Genomic DNA, 22,493 nt, shown 5'->3' with positions numbered 1-22,493 from the left:
AAATATTATTATTATTATTATTATTAATAATATAATAATAATAATAATAATAATAATAATAATAATAGAGAAACTTATCTCTACTGTGTGTATTATAGGCTTAATACAGCTGTCGGTAGCCTAAGAAAGACCAGCAGTAATGTGCTATTTTACCTTAAGTTTATGAGGGTATGTTTACTGAGCATGTGTCTTCATTAACAGCAATGCCTTCTACACATTTTCTTTTAATTGCAGAAACCATGGCTTTGTAGTGCAGGCTGCTTTACTTATGAATTCCTTAGAATTAGGAGTAGTTTATAATTGCTGATTTCACTCATGTTTGCTTTCTGTAAAACCTCCAATGGCTTCCGTGGTGGGCTTTGGAGACTAACATCTTTGTTTTTCATTTGCAATACAGCAATCAAACTGTTAAATGTTCTGCTGGGGGTAAACAATTGTATTGTGAGTTTATATTATTAAACTCCTGACATTGCAGAGTGAAAACCCAATAGTTCATGTAACATTTGTAATTCATATACATTATTTCACAAACGTCTGCAACTGCTCACTTTCTCCACAGGGGGCCGGGGCTACACGTTTTGGACTTGTCCGTGTTTATCCAATCAGAGAGCGTCTGGTTGCGTTACCCTTAGTTACCGGGTAGTGGTATTATGGTATGGAGACATGGCAGCCTGCAGTGGAGGCATGCATGTCAACAGAAGATTGTTTGCTGGCGTTTTATTAATCTGACACGCCTTTAATGGAGCTGCAGATATATTTGGACATTTCGTGGGATTTCCGGAGACTCTGTCGTCGATACTGTGTGTATAAATATTTGTGTTTTTTTTCGTTTAGAGCAGTATCCTAACGTTATTTTGTGTTTATGGCTTGGATTGACTGAGTGGTTCATTAATACACCCATCACGTAGACAGATATGAGTGCTGAAGGGGCTGCTGTCAGTTCCCCATCATGTTCTACAGCCATGCACGGACTGTGCAGAAGTCGTCTTTAGCAAGCAAAAATAAATGAGACAATGCCATGCAACAGGTTTATCACAGCGTCAGGGCTTTAAAATACACAATGAAATAATTTGAATTTACATTTAAATATTTTAAATGATGTACATGGTTGCTTGTGATATCCATCGATTTATTAAATAATCTGTAGTACTATAATCTATTACTACAGATTATTACTTGCATTATTGCATAATTGCATTATTACTAGATGATGAAGGCCGTTGAAAGTTAGTCATACACATTGTACAAGGCAAACTGGCGATTGGTTGTATCAATGTATATGTTCTGTTCTGACTTGACATTATTTTTATTTATATATTATTTATTTATGGCTTGATTTAATAGTCGAATGTGCAATAAGCAAATAGTGAATAGGTGGTAACACAAAACACTCACAGATGGGATGTCCTGTTTCTTACAGCCTTTAATAATTATAGTTGTGGCAGTTTTCTGAGTAGTGTGCTTCTGTATGTAAGGATGGCATTTGTGTCTAAATAATTTAGCAAGGCAAAGCATTAAGAGTTTTTCACACTTGTGAAAACTGAGTCAAGAAATTAGATTAAATTAGATCTACTAGTGAGAAGCTGACAACGTAGACCTATAGGCTACTATATTGTATATTGAGAACCAGTCACACTACTGGATAAAAAAAATGGAAATACAGAAAATAATAATGTTGGACTGTTACCAGGCTAAACAAATTGAAAAGCAGAATGATAAATGGACACATTAATTGAAAATATGATTCATGTGAATGTTTTACTTTTGGGTTGTGTGCTGGGGAGACTTTAATTTATTTCTAAACTTTCATTAACAGCTACTGCACAGATCCTCGAAACTGACAAAAGGCAGTAAAAGGTTATCAGACGAGTTGAACATATGAATAAATCAATAACAATGCAGTCAGATAAATAACTTAAATTAAATGTAAAACCATTGAATGAGTTATCTGGTCCATATTTTTATCACAACTACATTGGTAAGGCAGCTACCTAGCTTTCCTGAAAACACTTGGTGCTGAAAATCAGACATTCCGGCTAACACCTAACTTAAGCTAACCGTCATCATTAAACAACAGTTGATGTTAATCATCCTTGTACAGCGCTGAAGCTTCACTGTATAAACTATTGTAACAGCTGTAATGAGGAGTTTTAATTGAAGGCTAATGCTAGCTTAGTAAGCTGCAGCTACGTAGCTAAGTAAATAGAAGAGTAGAATAAGCGGACGTTTTAATGTAGATCAACAACTGATTGGAAGTAAAATAAACAATAAAAATGTTCTCTAGATTTTTATCAACTGATTGGAGGCTAAAGGAAAACTAAAAACTGTGTATTTCTTTGTACACTCCAGTTTGGCCTTAACTACTTTGTAATGATATATATCTAGTAATATTTTTGACTCGTCAGTTAACATTTTACTGCTATTCTTTTGGGTACAAATGTAATAAAAACAACACCTGACCCAACAAATGTCCCATTTTATTCCGTATGCCCAGTTTAAGCCAACACCACCCCACTCTTGACAAACACCACCGCCATCATGCCCGGTGAGGATAAACCACCGCAACAGACCCGCCAGAGGAAAAAGAACAAAAAGTCCCGCTCCAAGGGGAAGAGCCCGGGTGGGTCTCCCAGTGTGGCCAGCACCATAGATGGCCAAGATGACCTCATCTTACCCCCAGTGCTACAGCCTCCTCCTAAAAAGGCAGCAGAGGAGAAGCCTAAAGTGTCTATTGCCAAAATGGAGGATGAGTCCTCCATTGCTATCTGTCTCCAGGTGGTCTTTCCCTACCTGCTCGCTGGGATGGGCATGGTAATGGCTGGCCAGGTGCTGGACGGTGTACAGGTGAGTGCACGGCCATGAGGCTGGTTTTGAGACATTGAACTGACAGTGTACATTGCAACCTAATGATGACAGCTGTGGATATGTGTTACATCTTCTTTAACTTGTGTGTTTTAAGTTATTATAATTTATTCTCAACCAGTAGTGATGCTTTTAGTGTTGTATTTACCTGCCATTGATAAATTGCTAGTTTATCGACATTATGTGCCGTTTTTTGGTCCGTTCAATCTCAGCTGTTGTCTTTTTCTTGACTCCCGGCCTCTATGCTAGGCTGAAGGAAACACAAGTCAAAGATCTCTGTCCTGATCGGTTCACCAAGCCTCATGCCCAACTACCAAGACATCATCACATCCAACACTGACGTCGGATTGAAAAGATAATCTTTGGCGCATAGTTACCAATGGCAGTTTCTTCAACTAGCTTATTTTGTGTTTTAGCAGTAGCTTGTTTTTATCAGAACAATGTTTTTAAAAGCACTGATGGTTAACTCATCAGAACCATGTTATGGTGTGAAACTGATTTCTAAACAGTGTGAACGGCCACACTCAATGTCTGTTTCATCTTGTCTGATCATCTGGGCAGTCACCATGACTTTTAACTATAATCGCATGACTGTAAATTCCCAGCGCATTGTGGGAGAACTACTCTAATTATAGCTGCTACGACTGCCAATTTTGCAAGACAGTCTTTTGGTTATTTTAGTCTTTAAGGTAGCTTATATGTTAGTTTTGTAAATAATTGTCAAATATTTGCTAAAATGCAGGTGCAAGTTGGTCACAAGAAGCACATGTTGGGACACATTCCCACTAGGGATGCATAGGAAATTAATATTGTTATGTTTTCCTATAATGAAGTTATAGCGGACAAATTATCTGCCTATAATACGCAGTCAAATTGCTTTCATTGACTTAACAAGCACAGCATCCATTCACTCTGATACTGTAGGTGGCCGTATGCACCTTTTTTAAAGTTGGTTTGCGATCCGCAAATAAACAGCGAATGCAGCACGCTGACAGGAGAGCCAAACAATAGATACACGATTACAACACAATTGCAATTTGTGATAAATACAAAAATTAATGACCATAAAAAAAAAATAGAACTGTTGTTTGTTTTTGTTGTTAACAACATCGATGTCAGTTTGATTTGGTAAGGTAAGAGCTTATCCTTTGCCAGGGGTCTGCATCCAGCTGGACTGAGGGAAGTCAGACACACTGCTGTCTGCTTTATGATGAGCTGGTACTTGTACCATCCTCCACTGATAGACACGCGTCTATCCTCACACGGCCTATTCCCTTCACTCCATCTATTGCTCATCAGTATTTCTTCCCCTCTCTCCTCTCCAGTATCTGTTACCCTCTTGTGTCTGATGGAGGACAATTAGTAATGAGTTTTGGCTGAGTGCTGTGTCTCAAAGCACAGGGGACGTAGAAGGACATGGAGAGTAGCCTATCTGAACAGAAAGGAGATAAAGACTATCAGCAATTAGGATTGTTACTGTAGCCTGTGGTGGTTGTGGATCTCATCTAAATAACCTCTTCCTGTTGTCATAGCTTCAACTTATATCCCACACGTAACGTCCTACATCCTGTGTCCGCCAATAGGCATTTTCAGTTTTTTAAACCCACGTCGTTTGCCATTGCTTTCCAAGTTATGGCTCACTCAGCTTTACTAAGCTTGGGCTGCATTACACAATTATGCAAATGGTTTTGGACGCCTCCATGAGATTACTTGAAATGGACTCGTTTCTGAACTACTAAAATGTTGATCATCGTCACAGCAAAAATAATGCAGCCATGATGACTTATGTAAAATGGGGTTATAGTAGTTGATTTAAACCCGAACGTGTCCATAGTTGGTCAGCTTCCCAGAAGCCCGGGGCGTTATACGCTGTTAATGTTGTGACAAACATTTTTTATGCCAAACTGTGACAACACAGACCAAGAGTGCGGGAGGGCCAGAGACTATATTCATTATGTTTATTTTATTGCGTACAAGTGATACAGGAGAACTGTGTAGGTGAGCAAAAGAGGGGGAAAAACACACCATTTGGGCAGTTGTATCGATGCTGATGACATACGGCTCTTCTTGTAACCATCAGATGTTGTGGCTCGTTGTATGGAATTAACAACACAATGTGAAAATGAACTGCTGATATGAGTCTCACCTGAACACATGTGAAAGTTCTGTGTAGCAATTAAACCCAGATGGTAATACTTGCTAGCTTATATTTATAAATCAACAAACTTGCAATCCATGATTAATTGCATTGTTATGAGATAAAATATATGATAAAATTTGAAACGCATGAAATATGCAGCTCCGCGTGCAAACACCGGTGTTAGTGGACCCTGGTCGGTCTTTTGTTGGCATTCTGATCAGAATAAGAACGGAAGGATTCAATGTAATTTTTAATTTAAGTTACATACGTTTCATGTAGCAAAGGCTTGTAGATGTTGTGAGTTTGTGTGTCGAGGACACATGTAACAGGTTCTATGGGATCTTCTTGATAAATACGATAAAACTGAATGTGCAGCTTGTTTACTTCTGTCCTAAACTTGGATTTAACTGTTTGATTCATCAAAGGTCACGTTTCTGAAGTTAAGTTTACTAATCACAAGGAGTGGTGATGGCTGTGGCTCAGGAGGTAGAGTGGTTGTCCACCGGTCGGAAGGTAGGTGGTTTGATCCCCAGCAGTCAGCATGTCGAATGTGTGTGAATGGGTTAATGCTGACATGTGATTGGGAGGATTGGAAAAGAGCAATATAAAAGCACTCCATTTATAATGTCTCCGCTATTAAGATGTATTGTGGGAAATGTAGGATCCAACATTTTGACCCAAACTAGGGGATTAATTAAAAGTCAGTATGCTTAGATTTTGACCTTGTTTTTTTGTCTCTTGTGAGTCCCCAAACTTTATTAAAGTCCGTTACCAAATTGCTAATCTGAGAAAGAAAATGTATGATGGATCTATATTTAAAGCTAATGAGATGCACTGTGTCTAGTGACAGTTTGATTATTTTATTAGTCTATTATAGTGAAGGAAAAAAGTCAAATCAATTCAAATCCAAAAGAACCTTTACTAGTGAAATGGGAATCAAAATAATAGCCATGGTTGTTAATCAAAAGAGAAAGTGACTGCATTGTAGAAGCCTGTTGTAGATGTGATTTGTAGATGCTTGTGACCTTAAGTGCTCTGAAATCAATATTTTAGTCCAGGGAAGCTTCTTGAAAGCAGGACAATGCTTTAGCCACGCAGTACAGTGTGTGTTTGTTCGGACATGTTATGCTACAGACCGAGGAGGTACAGTACCAGGGCCTATGTCAGGATCACAGTGCGAACATTCAAATATAGCAGGTGGACCTGAGCTAGAGATGGTTTGAACTGACGGAGAGAGAATGAGTCACGATGTAGAGAGAGAGAGAGAGAGAGAGAGAGAGAGAGAGAGAGAGAGAGATTAGAAAAATCAGGGATGAGAGAGGGAGAAACGCAGCGAGACCGGCCGACGTCGAAAGAGGGATGTCACATGGAAAGGGGGAGGTAGGGTGAGAGGCAGACACGCAGCACGGAATAGAGCGAGAGGGGAGGCAGTAAACCGGTTGTTTCCCTCATGAGTATGCATGTCGGGCAGCGCAGTCAGCCCTGCTACGTCACAGCAGAGCGGAGGGAGCAGGACTATCCTGACGCTGACAGGAGGAAAGGAGCACTCCAGCCTGCCGGAAGCCGGCTGCTGCATCTTGTCAGTGGACCTCTAGCATCTCTTATTGACATTACAGAGCTCTTTTTGCTCTCCTCTTCATTTATTGTGTGCCTGCCAAAACAGGAGCTGGATTGACAAATGTATAAAGGAAAATCCAACTGTCCAGACCTTTTGGACTATTCTTCATCATCTTGCCTCCGTCAATCATTCAGGTGTCACCGTGAGCATTACTATCATTTTCAGGATACAGCTGTGCCTTCACCCTGGTCAACCACATTTCAGACTGGATCAAATGGATGGAGGACTAGATCCAACAAACAATGAACTCCATTCTAAAGACATTGAACTACATCAAATGGATTCTGGAGTAGATCAGATAAAACTGGACGGAATCAGGAACTCTCCATCGTCAGGTTCTGTTTAACCTGTGTGGACGTCAAAGCCATCTTACTAACCTTTACTGTAAAAGGCAGTGTTGGTTAAAGACAGTCTTTGACTGCAGATGTGGAACATCTGTGCTAGTAGGAAAACACTGTGAAGGAAATTATGTTAATGCCTGTGTGGTGCTGACACATGGATACCTCATCGCTGCTGACTCACCACTGGGCCAAAGATACCACGCTCCATTGCCCTCATGTGAGAGTCAACGCCTTTAACTTTGTCCGCGGGAAAGGATAATTAATCGGAACAAATTGAAAATTAAGTGACAATCTATCACTTGTTTCACATGATTTTCACTTCTGAACATCTGAAGATGTGGTAGTAACTGAGCTGACTACCTTTTTTCTTCTTTTTTTTTCAGAGGTAGAAAGGATTAATATAAGCTGATGACGATTGAAGTAAATCCTGTCATTGTGGAGCCACTATGAATTCACAAACGCTGTGTCTCTGTTCTTCAAACATTTGCCCTTGCACTTTTTAAGCCAAGGACAACAATATTGATTGGTTTCTCTTTCCACCCTGCTCGCTTCGTAGGACAGGTGAAACTCAAAACAAATGTTATTTGGACACATTGGATTATTTCTTGACTCTTGGATTGCAGTTACACTTACCATGGGATAACCATACATTGAACTAAGTGCTCAAGCAACCCCTCGTTCAACATGGTGGTGACTCGTCTGGAGCTGGAGCTACGCTACCAGGGCAAGAAGTTACGTGGCGTGACATGGAAGTTGACTCGATCAGAATATGGTTTCCTACCAGAGAGCTCCTGGCTCATTGCTGCCCAGGTTATAGTGCCGTACCTGGTGTCAGGGCTCGGAATGGTCTCCGCCGGCATTGTTATGGACCTTATACAAGTATGAAAGTCTAAGACTTTTTGAGAGATTGGTTGATGGATGAATAGGGTATGGTACCATCTGAAACATTAATACTAGTGCTAATACAATTACCGAGTTTCTGTACTGATACTAAACCAGTACTTTCTTTGATACCTCACTTAGACAAATACACATTAGATTTCTACAAAATCCATTTTAGTCATTTAACAAAAGAAGTTAATGTTGTGAAATCACCAGAAAAAAACAAAACAAATATAGCCTAGATCTTGCACAGTTCTGACATTTACAGTTCATTTTCTTTACCTTTTTTTTTACGTCCAATGCAATCATTTTTGTAAGCCTTGCTTTCTACAATATCTGCACATGGCAAATACAGTATGTTAAGGTTAGGGAAAGATCATGGTTATGGCAAATTAGCCATGGCTAAGGCATTGTTAGGGCTAAGCAACCTAAACACTTGCTTAAGGTGAGGGAAAGATCATAGTTACGGTTTAAAACAATTCATACATTAATTGCAGGTCTGATCTCCCATCTCCTGCGTGAGTCAGACTCGCCACACTTCTATCCACGACCCTGGCCTACTCACCCCTACATTCTGCCTCGCTACATGGTTAACCCTACTCTCTGCATTGGCACTGAAAGCTGCATTGGTCGACAATTGTGCGCTGCTAAACGTCTATTACTATTAGGTGAGGATACTAGGCTGAAGAAATTTGGCAAAAATAAAATAGTTTATTATTATCAGTCTAATCAACGTAGAGAAGAAGAGTATGAATCTGAGAAAGTGTTTGATGCCACTCTGTGCTATGGACACATTTTGGTTGGTACTGTAGAAACGTTGTGGACCTTCCCAGGACTATGGATGGATGGATGGGGGGGTTAGAGATAGATTTGATCTGCTGCTTGGGTAAGAATGGTCTCATGTTCATATCCTTGTGTATGACATAGGGTGAGACCAACGTTGGCCTTTTATCAAATATTGGATGTTTGCATGCACCTTCTTAATGAATTGGGCAGCACTGGGACCACATGAGTCTTTTTAAATGCCTTTTGTTTGTGGGGAGAGTTACAAGAGAAAAAATATGGATGATGGTTAAATTGGTGGACAGAATCATTTTGGAACAACGGCACAGTTGGTGGGAAGATGGAGGGCAGCGTTTCCTTACAAACAGATTGATAAATGTATGCAGTTGTATCGAAGCGGCCACTGCATGCACAATCATTGTAACAGTCCTGCTTCCCTTGGTGGGGCTGTTTTCGGTTCAACATATGGAGTCTTGTGTAACACACACCTCCCTGAGCTTTCTAAATCAGATTTTAATGTGGGGAGGGAGATCACACTCCAAGAAGCAGCAGCAGCAGCAGCAGCAGCAGCGTTACAACAGAAGTGGGCCATGTCCCAAGATAGCCTCCCAACACGACAGCCGACCTATCAGTCCTGAACCTGAGAACAATGTGTATAAATAGACACATACACACACAAGCTCACCTCTGCCGTTCACTGTACTCTTATTCATCCCTCTGTCCTTCGTTGTGGCCTTGTTTAGCCCCCTTTAACCTCATCACCATCTCACCTCCCCAGATGCTGTGACATAAACAAGTCAGAAGGAAGAAATGATCTCATTGGTTGTGTTAAATGTTGGTGGGTGGAGCTAAAGCACAAGTGCACAATAGACAACTGATCAAGGAGGAGCGCAAGTCAAGATATTTAAACATATATGTGACATTCAATAAATGCTTCTTTAGTTAGTCATGGCTTATCGAACTAGCATATTTACGTGGCGTTACCAAAGTTTTTATGCCACCTCTGTGTTAGCCGCAAAAAACCAAATGAAAAAAATGCAGTGAGTGTAATAATGTCATTGTAACTTGTTTTTAAAAAATGTTTTATTACCATCCCTGTCTAGACAAATTGACATAACGGTGACCACATAACTTCCAAGGATGTCAAAACAGAACCTGGATATTCCAGTTTCACTTCAGCTCTCTGATAATCTTTTTAAAATAATGATTTGTTTTCATGCATTCTTCAACATGGCATTCATAATCCATAACTAAGAGGCATAGCCCCTTTTCCTTTTTAATGGTGCTTCACTGTTCTACTTGATGCAGATTCATCAGTTCATAAAGGACACATTTAAGAAACTAAACAAAACAAAAAACACTTTATGGACTTTGGATGCGACGTGTGGCTTGCTGGCCCGACAACAACAATGCTTTGCACACCAACTCTTTAAAATAATCAACTATGTTGCCTTGTAGAAAAGCTTATCCTGGTCCTCGACCTTTGTTTATATTATACTAAATATTCATGTATGTTTCTGTGTTGGTCAATTTCTCATCAATTGGTCCACCAGCAAAATGTTTCCTTACTTCATTACACTCATTAAAGTTTATCTGAATTACTGATAATATTTGTGCTTCCAGGACATTTTCCGCTGAGATCTCTTCCTTTTTATCCTCTTTTCATTCTCCGTTTCCAGCCTGCTCTGTCAATTCCTCCTCTCATCTTATATTCCCTCGCTCCCTGCCCCTGCTCCACATCTCTCCGCTCTTGGCAGCTGCACTGTTCTTTTATATGTGCATCTATTTAAAGATCTAAACCATATTGGACCTGCCAACTGGAGTTGTAGTCAGAAAATATGAGGCAGACTCTGAACTGTTCTACTAAACTCACTGAACCTCTGCAGCATGGCACGGTGTCAGGCGATGCTCAGAGATGTGGAAACAGGCTACTGGGTTAGACGAGAACGTGTGATTTGCTTATTTAACTGCATTCATAAGTTCAGAGGGTCCATCCGTGAAGGTGGAGATGATCTTATTTTAGAACCGAAAGAGTCGTAATTAAGTGAATTTATATTTGCGTGCAATGTTTTTGTGAGTGTTAATACAATAATTAATGTCCAATGTGTGTGTTCCAGCACTGGGAGGTGTTTAAGGTGATAACGGAGGTGTTCATCCTGGTGCCTGCGCTGGTTGGACTCAAAGGAAACCTGGAGATGACCCTGGCTGCTCGCCTCTCCACTGCTGTAAGACGGGCTAGGTGTTAATGATTTTTAGGTCGTTTTAGCCTTAAATAATTGTTATGTTTTATGAGAACACTGTTAGTTTTTACCACACTACATACAGTTTATCATGCACAACTGATTCAGTGCAAGTCACACACAGCAATGCATTTTATAATAAACCTTTTGATATCATATGATAGCATTAAAAACAAATATTTTTGTTAGTTTGTTTTTCAGAGTGCACGGTGGAATGACCTGCTGCAACTCTCGAAGTATGATTATGATTGATCATTTAATGATCGTTAAATTATTCAGAATGATATTGGGATGTATCTTTAGTACCCGTCCAGCCTTTTTTTTTTTTTGTGGTTTACAATCTGGGTTTCATTTTCACAGTTGTTCTTATAAGTTATGATAACAGCAGCGTAAGAAACACAAGCCATTAAACAATCAGGCAGCTTTTTAAAACAAACTATTGCTACTGTTATGATTGAAACCTGCATATAATGTAATTATTTTGTATAACCTGAGGTATCAAAAATACTAACTGGGTCCCTATACCAAAGTCATTCTTTATGAATGTCGTGAGTACACACTTACAGTAATAATTACTGGGTACAGTAATACTTTTTTTTACCAGACAGGAACAGTGGTTAGAGCGGGGTGCAGATATTGGAGTACAGAACATCATCTTCTTAGGAAGAAGTTAGTACCTATGTGGATATAGCTATGTGTTTAATGTTTTCTAAATGATTTGTAAAATACTGAGGAACAGTAGTGATGTGTAATGTAAGGCAAATGGGATAATAGTAGAAGGACATATATGCTAAGTATGTTGTTTACCTGACCAAGTTTCAGTGACACCTATTTGATTATTGAATCACTTTTAACTTAGACCTAGTGTCTACATGTCTGCTGCTTTGGGGATTCTTCTAACAATGAGCTATAACATGTAACTAACTCGTACATTAGTCAAATCTTTACTCACTGAATGATTTAAAAAACTGCCTTTTCCCCACATTCTCATATAAATTACTTTTCGTATCTCCTTTGTTTTTAGGCAAACACAGGCCAAATGGATGACCCTAATAAACAATGGACCATGGTGTGCAGCAATCTGGCCCTGATACAGGTAACATACTGTTTACTCACATAGTTTACTGTGTTCACCAGTTAGGGCGAGAAGAAGCATCCAAATAGGTACATGTGTCACCCTGTGGTCTAACTTCTGATGTTTTACTGTAAGTGTCACCACACTGTGGGTATGATTCAATGTGGTTCTAGTTTAATCTTATTGGTGATGTCTCGTTTATTAATGTTCTGCAGGTTCAGGCGACAGTGGTTGGTTTCCTGGCAGCAGTGGCAGCGGTGTGTTTAGGGTCCATTTCTCGAGGGGGGGTTGAACTGGACCAGGCAGCTGTTCTCTGTGCTTCCAGCATCACCACTGCCTTCGTAGCTGCTCTTTCCTTAGGTGAGTAACCAAGGATGCTTTCATTGAATAAATCAATAACAGTATTTTCCAATGGTTTTGCCTCAGTATGAACAACTCTTAATACAAAATGCTAAGGCGTCAAAATCCCACATAACACACATAATAAGAAAATGTATCAAACTAAGTAAAACATAGTGCAGAAGGTTTATTAGAACATCCAAACAAGCTGTATCTTAATCTCTGAAGGTTCATCATGGTTGCAATTTAACTTAAAATGGTCAAATAATACGGTCAAACTGTAACTCGTTTTCATCTTGGAAAAGAAGCCAATAGAGGTGAGAAAAAATTCATGCAGAAGTCACTTTGTGTACGGAAGCCCTGAGGGGCAAGGTGGGAAGAAAAAGTGTCCACTTTAGCCCCTCAGGGCTTCCGTACTTGTAACAATTTGTGTTTAAAGGTAAGAATTTGGTCAGTTGAGAGTTTCTTCACATTAAAACATTAAACGATGTATGAAGTGATGATCCACGCACCAGGGGCAGGGTGCTCACATAGTAAGACACTAAATAGAAGCAAACGGAGAACACTTGCGTTTACATGCTCAGCTAATTTCTCTTTTAAGCTGAGGTGTAACGCTTATTCAGCTGCTTTACATATAGACGCAAAGACAAACAGGAAGCTGAAACATTGTGTCTTTTACTTTTCTTGAAGATTATCCAATTTTCTTCGCTTCATTTGAATGCATTAAATGACATTTCAGGAAATGCTCTCATTTGCGTTACAATGAGATGAGGAGATTGATCCCACTCAATATGAAGCTACAATCTTCTCATTTAATTCTCAGCAAGAAAGCAAGTACATGTGCACACCCTCAGCATGCAGCAGGTGCACCGATCTCCATATCACCCGTTCCACCTCATGTAATCGCTGCATTATCCATAATTCATCCTCTATGTTATGTTCTAGTTTTTTATTCAAAATCTTTTCGCTTTGCAGTCGCGTCCTCTTGAGCGCCTGCGAGGAATTTCATCAAATGTGGCACAAATGTCCACGTACAGAAAACCCAACATGTTTCTGCTAAAAGCTTTCGTCAGCATTATGTTGTCGTGTAACTCTAATAAAAGCTCTCTCTCAGAACACACACAGAAATATGTTTTTCTTTACCTTTTTCGTTCGCCTTCGTTGAAAGTGATGACAGCTTTGCTTTGTCCTCCCTTTTTCTGTCCTTTTGACACAAACTCCTCTGTCTTCTCTTCCGACCTGTCTTCACTTCTTCTCCCACGTAGGCCTGGTGATGATTGGAGTGATCATCGGCTCCAGGAAGGTGGGGATCAACCCGGACAACGTGGCCACCCCCATCGCTGCCAGTCTTGGTGATTTGATCACCCTGTCCCTGCTGGCCGCGGTCAGCAGCACTCTCTATGAATATAAAGGTGAGGAACTCCAGCAGCTGAGCTCTGATTTATATCTGTGTCATACTCTACTGGGTCACTCGCATCTGGATTTATACATTTTCTCTTGTGGCAAATATCTTTGTTTTGTAGTAATGACAACAATGTTACGATGTGATTTAAAGCTGCGAAGATTAATCGATGAATTGATATTAAATTAATTGGCAAATATTCTTGATATTCAATTAATCAGTTTGAGTAGTTTTTTAAGAAAAAAATGTCTAAATTCTCTGATTCCAGCTTCTTAAACGTGATATTCTTTTTAGATTAGATTAGATTCAACTGTATTGTCATTGTGCAGAGTACAGGTACAAGCCAATGAAATGCAGTTAGTATCCAACCAGGAGTGCAAAGATGTGCTATATTAAATACAGAAAGTGCTTTGAGTGATGCTATAAACTACTATAAATATGTAACGTAGTGCAAATGCAGGTTGTATGTGCAAACAGTAATGATATGACCATATATGTACAGTAACAACATTGAACAGTAACACCTCTATGACAGTAAACTGAATATCTTTGAGTTTTGGACGTAACATTTGAGGTCATTTTGGGCTTTGGGAAACACTGATTTTATAGACCATTTTATAGACCAACTATTAATCGAGAAAATAATTGCTAGTTGCAGCCCTAATGTGATTTTATCATTTATATTAAGGGGATAGTTCTAATGTTTGTAGTCGTGTTTTATGAGGTACTAATCCATAGTCAGTGTGTTACCTACAGGAGATGCAGACAGGAGTAACAGCTCGGAGGCTGAGCAATGTACTGCTGTGGACGGGACAGCAGCAGAACACGTTTTAGACACGTTTTCACCGCTTGACCTTACCATCAGACCGCCCTTACTGACGGGCAACTGAGGCCGTTATCTACTCTCTCGTCAAAGCCACCAGACTCCTTTGACATAAACAGTCATTTTAGGTTGCAGAACACGTGTGTTGCTGGTCTAGTTAGTTAGGGTTATTGAGTGACTTTGGTTAGTTTGTATCTACCAGAGTCACACAATACCACAAACAAACAAACCGATGGAGGCAGCAGTAGATCAGGAACACGTGTGTTCTGAGAGTTAAAATGAATGTCCACAGCAGTACACTACTTAGCTGCAGTGGTTTTGAGTTTGTCATGCTGATAAACAGAACACAAGATGGCAGCAGAAGTTTGGTTTATTTTCTCAGACTATGTGTGTGTGTGTGTGTGTGTGTGTGTGTGTGTGTGCAACTGTCTCCTCTCTTCACAGTTCCTCTCTCTGTTTACATTTGTTAAGCTGCTTTATGTAAGGGACCTTCCCCTTATCTGTTCCAGGGCCATGTTGTATAAATGTGCGTGAGCCTCCAACTGGCTTTAATTTCATTGCTTGTGAAAGTGTTTCTTCATGAGTGAGGGAAATGTTTATCTTGTGTAAACTGTAGTACACACAAGGTAGATACAATGACCTGTGTGACTAAACGCCAGCTGCAAATACTACATTTATAAAGCTTATGATCACCCCCTTTTACATCTTCGTTAAGTGTCAACTAACATAGTTCTGGGGATTTTTGCATATTAATGACTTCTCTGAAAGTATAGCTAGTTTTTGTTTCCATCAGTACAAGGCAGATACAGTAAGAGGGTGTCTCTTCCTGTCCCACAGATATATGGTACCTGTCCCCCCTGGTGTGTCTGGTCTTCCTGGCTCTGATCCCACTGTGGGTGATGGTGGCCCGACAGAGCCCGCAGATCAGGGAGGTTCTCCGCTCAGGGTGGCAGCCTGTTTTAGTAGCCATGTCCATTAGCAGGTATACACTTTTCTAACTTAATTATGTTTTAATACATCATTGTATTTAGCACATTTTGTAATGCATGCATAAGTGAACTTCACATTCAAATAGAAGTGATAAGAAGAAGTGAGACAACCTGGAGTAACATGCAGAACAATATACAGCTTTCCTCATTTCTTTCCTTGGGGCCATTTTAATTTTCAATTTCATCCTATTTGACTTCCAGCTGTTCCTCTTTATTTGATTACATTTATTATTACTATTTATTATTAATAATAATAAAATATAGTATTTATTTATTATTACGGTTTTATTATTTTACTTATTTTACTATTTATTTGTATTGTTTTGCCATTTTCATCTACTTTTTTTATTTGTGTTTATTGATGCCTTTTTCTGTTAGATGTTTACGAGGCTATATTGTAAATAAGGTCTGTACCTCAATGTATTTTAGGGTTAAAATAAAGTTTTAATGAACTAATGTATTTTAGACAAACCTAGTCAAGTCTTTATCAATCAGTATGTAATTAGATACAGTCTACTGTAAATGATCTATGCAGGTTAATCTGAGCAGGTTGTGGGAGATGTTCAGTGAGGAGAATTAAATCAGATAAATAAACATGTGACATGTTACTGTTGTTGTGACATCAGGCTGGTAAACTCTGGCAGTGACTGCATGTGGTTCTGATTCTCTGTGTCTGTGATTTCCACAGTTTCGGAGGCCTTATACTGGACAAGACAGTGAGTGATCCCAACTTTAAGGGCATGGCTGTCTTTACCCCCGTCATCAACGGTAAGCTCTTTAAAGATACATGAGGCAATAGGGATGTATCAAGTTCAGAGATACATTAGCAATTTTTGCCACTAATTGGTTGTCCAGAGAAAAACTTGCATCATTAAGATTAAAACATTATTGTAGATGTTTATACAGCAGTGTTTGACAGTACAGCTTCTTATGTTAGTGTGCTGTCTGTATGAATCCAAGCAAACGCAAAAAAACGTAAGGGATGCTTTGGAAAACGGCTCTATATGATTTACAGTTAATGGGCTAAAACATGCAAAACTGCCAACATGTCCAGTAAATGCAGCCTTCAAACCGCCGGAGCAGCAGCTTCAGAAGCAGCAGCTATTTCAGATGCACCAACTGCAGTCCAATGTGCATTAGAGCCATCGTGTGGAGCAGCTTTGATGCATCTCTTTCAAGTTCCATTTTTACGGTCTCAACAGGAGACGTTGAGAGCAGTTATACGTTGTTTCTTCATACTATTATTTGGCGTCGTTACAGGTTACATAAGAAAACATTTAATTCATTTTACAATTCCCACTGTGTAGCAACTGTGTCCTGTTCTTTATTGGATTAGTCCTGATCCTAAAAGCCTTTTCTCTTGTTTAAAGGAAAACATTTGAAAATATGAACAATAAGGGCACGGTCCCACGTGCACCAATGCAGGCGAGGGAACATTGACCTAAAGCATAAATCTAATCTCTAGTCTTATTTGTCTAAGCTAAGCAACAACTGGCTAAACCAAATAGAGTTATGTCAGTTGCTACCATACAAGGAGCACATCAGCTCGTCAGTAGTGCACACGAGCAATTTGGTTTTGGTTCAAGGACACTTTGACTGCCGGGGCTGGGGATTGAACCACCAACCCTCCAACCATTGGATGACCACTCTACCTCCTGAGCCACAGCCACAAGCGCATAACTAAAGTCCATTTTAATAGGGTTCTTATTTTAAAAGGAGTCATCAGCAGGAGACAGTGTCTTTATTGGCTAGCTACAGCTGATCAATGCTGCCAGTTGCCATTTCACCTCTGTCTGAAATCAATGACCCATTGTTTAAGAAATGACAGAGAATGAAACTAAGTCTGGAGGTTTTTAGTTACTTAGTTACTAAACATAGAAAAACAGATTTCCAGCCTAATGTGCTGCTTCAGAATGCTGAAAAATGTGCTGAGACATAGACGAGCGGAGGCAGAAAAGAAGCTGCCTTCAGAATGAGGTTTGGCTGTGAGGTGATGCATGCAGGGATCCACTGAGGAGGAGAGAAGTCGATATAAACCACTAATGGTGCACACCCAGTGTCCTGGCACAGCTGACAGGGCCTTTAATATACATCCACTCTCCCTGTCACTGTTTCTCATGTTGTCTCTGTGCATCTTCCCTCTGTTTCTCACCGCCCTCTCCTTCTCTTTCTCTTTACACCACTCTGCACAATTCTAAATTCGCCAATCTGGTTTGAATTTCCCATTTCCCCTCACTGGCTTGCATATAAACCGGTATTATGTGTTGATAAAAGTTCCCTCGAGTCTTTCTCCCAACTATCAGTGGCGTAAACACTTGGCCAGTAACTGAGTTAGGCACAGATACCCTTGTCAACACCAAAAGTTCAAATGGACTTTTAAATGGGATCAGGAGAAGTTGTTTTGTATTCAGCAGAAATGCGGCTTTGAAGAAGAGAATAACAAAACGCTCAACTCAAACCAGAACGAAAGGATCAAATTGAACCTCTTTATGTTTGTGTTCATCTCCACTGGCCAGTTTTTTTAGCCGTGCTTTGGTCTGTGAGGCTCATTCAGATACACCCTGCTCTCTGTTAACCTCGGCCGGATCACGGCTGAGCCAAGCTTGTGTCATGACTCGGGCGTAATTATGTTTGCAGGCAACGCTGAAAGAGATCAAGTGCTACAGATTTTAAAGCTGTTCACTGTCCCTTGTGGGAAAGACTTGTCCGTTCCAGTTGATTATGAGAATACAAAATCAATATCGGCTCTTTAAATGAATCTGTGTGGGAAAACAATAAGGGGCGAATTCCAAAAGGATTGGGCTGCTTTTGCGGCCGCTAAACCTGCACAAAGAAGACACTTAAAAAGTATGAAGCGCATTAATAAAGAGGGGGGAGGGGTCATGCCCAGACTTTCCAGTGATCATGGCATATTAAATCCAAATTATGCTTTCTGTCTGTCACGTTTACAGTCCTTGCCTGAAGTTTTGAGGAATGCCTCTGCACCTTCACGCTCTAAACTTTTTTTATTTAATTGTTTCTCTCTGCCATTGTTCTGCTTATTGTTAAGTTGTTGCAGAGGCAACATTTATACTTTGCCACATGGACACTTGCAAAAAAAAAAGGCAAATTGCACTGTTGCAAGAGAGGCTCAATTCATGGCGCTATCAGTGGCCGCATTCCAATCCATTTGCCCCCAAGTCTTTGTCTGACAGGAAATGAAGTTGCAACCAGTAGATTGAAATCATTGCTCCTTCACTCACTCAGGCACTCAGCATGCTGTCTGTCTTTTCCTCCCCCTGTGTAGGAGTGGGTGGTAACTTGGTGGCCATCCAGGCCAGTAGGATCTCAACCTACCTGCACTTCTGGAGCATCCCAGGGGTGCTGCCCTACAAGATGAGGCAACACTGGCCCAATCCCTGCATCACCTTCTTCTCCTCAGGTAACACTGACACACTGAATGCATACCTTTTGCATCTACATACGTTTTCAACCTAAATGCTTACCCAGGGTGCCTTACAATAGCAGCGACTGTAGAACACATTTGAATCCCTAGATAGAAGGTGTTAAAAGCATGCAGAAAAGTGATCAATACAAGTAAAATAAAGTGCTCTGCCTGCGAAGTATTCACTCCTCTGTGTCTCCCAGGGGTGAACTCGAGGTCAGCGCGGGTGCTTCTGATGCTGGTTGTCCCTGGTCACCTGGTCTTCCTCTACGCCATCTCTCTGCTGCAGGGAGAGGAGGCGCCCATCAGTGTAGCCTTCACCATCTGCTACCTGTGTGCTGCTCTGCTGCAGGTAAACTATAGATTCATAGACACATTTTAGTCCGGTGCGCCATTGACTCAATGAGCTTTGGCTTCCGCATTTCAAAGCGCTCTCTATTTAGAGGTGCTGACATTTTTATGTTTTGTGTTTTGTTTTATTTTATTTTATGTTCATTGGCGCATTTTGTTAAGGGCGCTCCGACTGACCGGCCACCGATTGTTTTCGGACGATATTCTTTCTAAATAGTTTAATTTGTGGTCACTATAAAGGCCGATTAGAAGAGCCAATCAGATGACACGCACTGGGCCCGGCGCCGAGGAGCCCATCGGAGCTTCCTGTGTGAACTCTTAACAGCCCAATTGTATCACGAATGGCCCAAGATTTTCGGATTCGGAGCCCATTTTAAATGCATCTCTAGACCGTAAATGAACCAATCGACTGTCAAAAACATTCTAGGGGGTTAACCGATCAATGGTTAACATCCTTAATTCATGTCGATGGTAGTTATTACTGAAAGGTTTCTCATGAACTCGGTGGCCCTCAGCTGACCCTGAAGTTTCACGTGATACCAGCTGTGGAAAGCAGAAAGTAAGACTTTGTACAGTCTGTTTAAGAAGAGCTGCTGCCACCTTATACCTAACTGTGAAATGAGCCGTGCCAGCTGTTGGTGCTTCAGCAGCTTAGTGAGATAACGGTTTGTTCCAGGATTAGATTGTGTCCTTTGGTACCAAGTCAATGTCTGTCTAGCAATCTCCAAAATTTCTTGCTGTTTCAAATAAATCTCAGATATCCTTTCTGCCCGAGTCCAGAAAAGATGAACTTGAACGATTTCATTGCTTGGGAAATGCATAGGAAGCTGCTATTGAGATCCCTCGCCTGGCTGCACTGGTCCAGTGGACGCACCACCACAGTCCTAACTATGAACTGAAGCAGCCCTGTTTGCCCCATCATGTTCCGATTCTGTTCTTCTGAACGGCTTTTAAACTGGATGTTATTAAACACGATGGATAGTACCGATATTAATTATACAAAATGCAGCTTTAGAGGAATTCTTCAACTTCAAAATGTCCTTTTGCATATCAATTACTCCACCTGTGTTACCTTGAATTGTTAAAGAAAACCTTTTTTAACGAAGAAAGTTCTTGATGAATTGAAGTAAATGGGGGCAGCCTTGATACATTAAGGTTTTAGCCAGAATGCATGTGTTGGGGGAGAAGTGAGCAGACGACTGGATAAATGACACCTGGGTTATACTGCAGAAGTTGTGTGAGAGTTTGTAAATGGATGTTTTCAAATAGTTTTGCTTTCATGCTCTCGTGCCCCCACCCCCCCCCATTTACTTAAATTCTTCAAGACTTTTCTCCGTTATTTTGATTCTTCGTTCCCTGTGGAGGCATGTGAGAAAAACACTGTTTTCTTCAAGAATTTAAAGTAACACATGGCGAGTAATTAACATATAAATGATCATTTTGTTTATAAATGAAGTTTTCGTTTAATCCCATTTTTCATTATATCATCATTATATCCACCTTCTTTCTTTCCTCTTATCGCAGCCTTTTCAGCTCTGTTTACCTCTCCCTCTAGGTGGCCATCCTGCTTTACTTTGCTGACCTCATCATCCGTGTGATGTGGAGACGGAGTCTGGACCCTGACAACTTCTCCATCCCATACCTGACGGCCCTGGGGGACCTGCTGGGCACCGGCTTTCTGGCGCTCTGCTTCCACAGCGTCTCACTGGTTCGGAGCCTGGGTCTCTGAATGTTTTACCTTTACCCAGCCACTGTCTTGTTGCACCAATGTTGTCACATTTACACAGATATGCTTTTGATTGGACAATAAAGCATTTTCTGAGGGGGCCAGTTCATACCGAGGAATCTGCCTTTGCCACAAATTCAAACCTTTACAGTGATGGAGAGACGACGTCCATTCAGACCCATGCAGGTGAAGGAACACGCCAATCTGATTATTTTATTTAAAGGGAAAGGACTTTTTTCAGTAAGTGTACTTTTATTTTGTCATCATTCCTTTCTGTCTGTCTTTTAGTTTTCTTGCATAACTAAATGTGAGTTGGTGGCTCTGCGCTCGCCTCGTCTCTCAGCTCATCTCATCGGCTCCGTCGGAGGAGTTTGAAGCGACATCACAGCCCTGAACAGCTGGTCCGTTTGTGGACATTTGTCTGAATGTGGAGAGATCAGACAGACTTAAAGCAGTGGGCTGCACTATGCATTAATGCTAAAGGGTGTGGAGGTTGACTGATGTATTACACTAACTGGAATTTTCATTGATGTATGTCCAAATGGGACAGATTTTAGTTTTAATGCAATCGGGTCACGTAACTTCAACACGCAGGGGGAAGTTTCGTCATCATACGAGAAAATATGCATCTCCATTATTATACATATAAAAAAAAACAGTTTTGAGGTAGCGAAACAAACAGAATGGGGTAGTTTCATGTCGGAAGGCGAGTGGCATGGCTGCACAGTGGAAACAGTTTGTCAGTCATGAGGAATCACCTCATATTGCAGAACAGTGTAAAGCAGATCCACCTTAAACACTTCCCATAAGTGGAAACCGATGTGTGTAAAAGAAACATTTAGGAGAGACATATTTTGTAGCTATGTTTGTTGGAGAACCGTTGAGCAAAAGAGAAGTGACAAACAGACTGTTTGACTGCAGGTGTCCGCCAGCAAGTTCTTGACAGCTGGGATTCACAGTTAGAAGGAAATGTTGCGTCTACTCACTAGTGGAATAAAATAAAAATCCACTAAAAGCTTAAATTAATTGTCAACATTTTGGGACTTACACTTATTCACTCTCTTGCTCAAAAGATCAATACCAGTCTCATCTTACGCTGATTATTTTACCTCTACTATCTATCCTCTAAACGTTGTTATCTATTTTAACTTGTTTAAGAAAATGAACTTGATAATTACTAGCAGTCCTTAGCTTATAGAACAGAGTAAGTGTAGTAAACAGATGACCGAACAGGAGTGCAGGGACTACACAGCCAAAGTGCTGATGCTGTGTTTTGGCTTGCATTTCTAGGTCAGCTGTTAAAAAGTTGTTTTCACTGAAAGTCACAGTTCAAAAGGCACAATATTTTTTTACATCGTAAAATAGATGCCAGCAAGTCACATACAGATTATACCAACATCTTAAACAAATATGTAGTTAATACTGCATTATACAGTAATAAATATAAGAAATGAGATTGTTTGAGAAGGCCCAAACAATCGTGTTCCAAAGCACCGTG

The 22,493-nt window shown here is 40.4% G+C and overlaps 1 protein-coding gene across 4 annotated transcripts in view; it reads left to right on the top strand.

Annotated features, from left to right (window-relative positions):
* The window catches only part of LOC115010512 (solute carrier family 41 member 3-like), a 22,265-nt gene extending 248 nt beyond the window's left edge, over window positions 1-22,017 (top strand). Inside the window, exons 2-13 of one of the 4 annotated variants that reach the window (XR_003832485.1) lie at window positions 560-800; window positions 2,495-2,844; window positions 10,744-10,851; window positions 11,891-11,962; window positions 12,157-12,301; window positions 13,546-13,692; window positions 15,343-15,487; window positions 16,183-16,262; window positions 18,781-18,915; window positions 19,122-19,270; window positions 20,825-21,181; window positions 21,284-22,017. Coding sequence is in view for 3 of the 4 variants with exons in the window: in XM_029435103.1 (XP_029290963.1) it covers window positions 2,539-2,844; window positions 10,744-10,851; window positions 11,891-11,962; window positions 12,157-12,301; window positions 13,546-13,692; window positions 15,343-15,487; window positions 16,183-16,262; window positions 18,781-18,915; window positions 19,122-19,270; window positions 20,825-20,998 (1,461 nt within the window). In the remaining variant the exon portion in view is untranslated. Of the gene's footprint in view, window positions 1-559; window positions 801-2,494; window positions 2,845-7,501; window positions 7,841-10,743; window positions 10,852-11,890; window positions 11,963-12,156; window positions 12,302-13,545; window positions 13,693-15,342; window positions 15,488-16,182; window positions 16,263-18,780; window positions 18,916-19,121; window positions 19,271-20,824 lie in introns of those variants that run through there. The other 3 variants (XM_029435103.1, XM_029435104.1, XM_029435105.1) reach the window with 3 other exon arrangements.
* Window positions 22,018-22,493: the final 476 nt, after the last annotated feature.

The sequence above is a fragment of the Cottoperca gobio genome, chromosome 7 (assembly GCF_900634415.1).
Source record: "Cottoperca gobio chromosome 7, fCotGob3.1, whole genome shotgun sequence".
Taxonomy (NCBI): Eukaryota; Metazoa; Chordata; class Actinopteri; order Perciformes; family Bovichtidae; genus Cottoperca; species Cottoperca gobio.
This window is presented reverse-complemented; position numbering and strand designations above follow the sequence as displayed.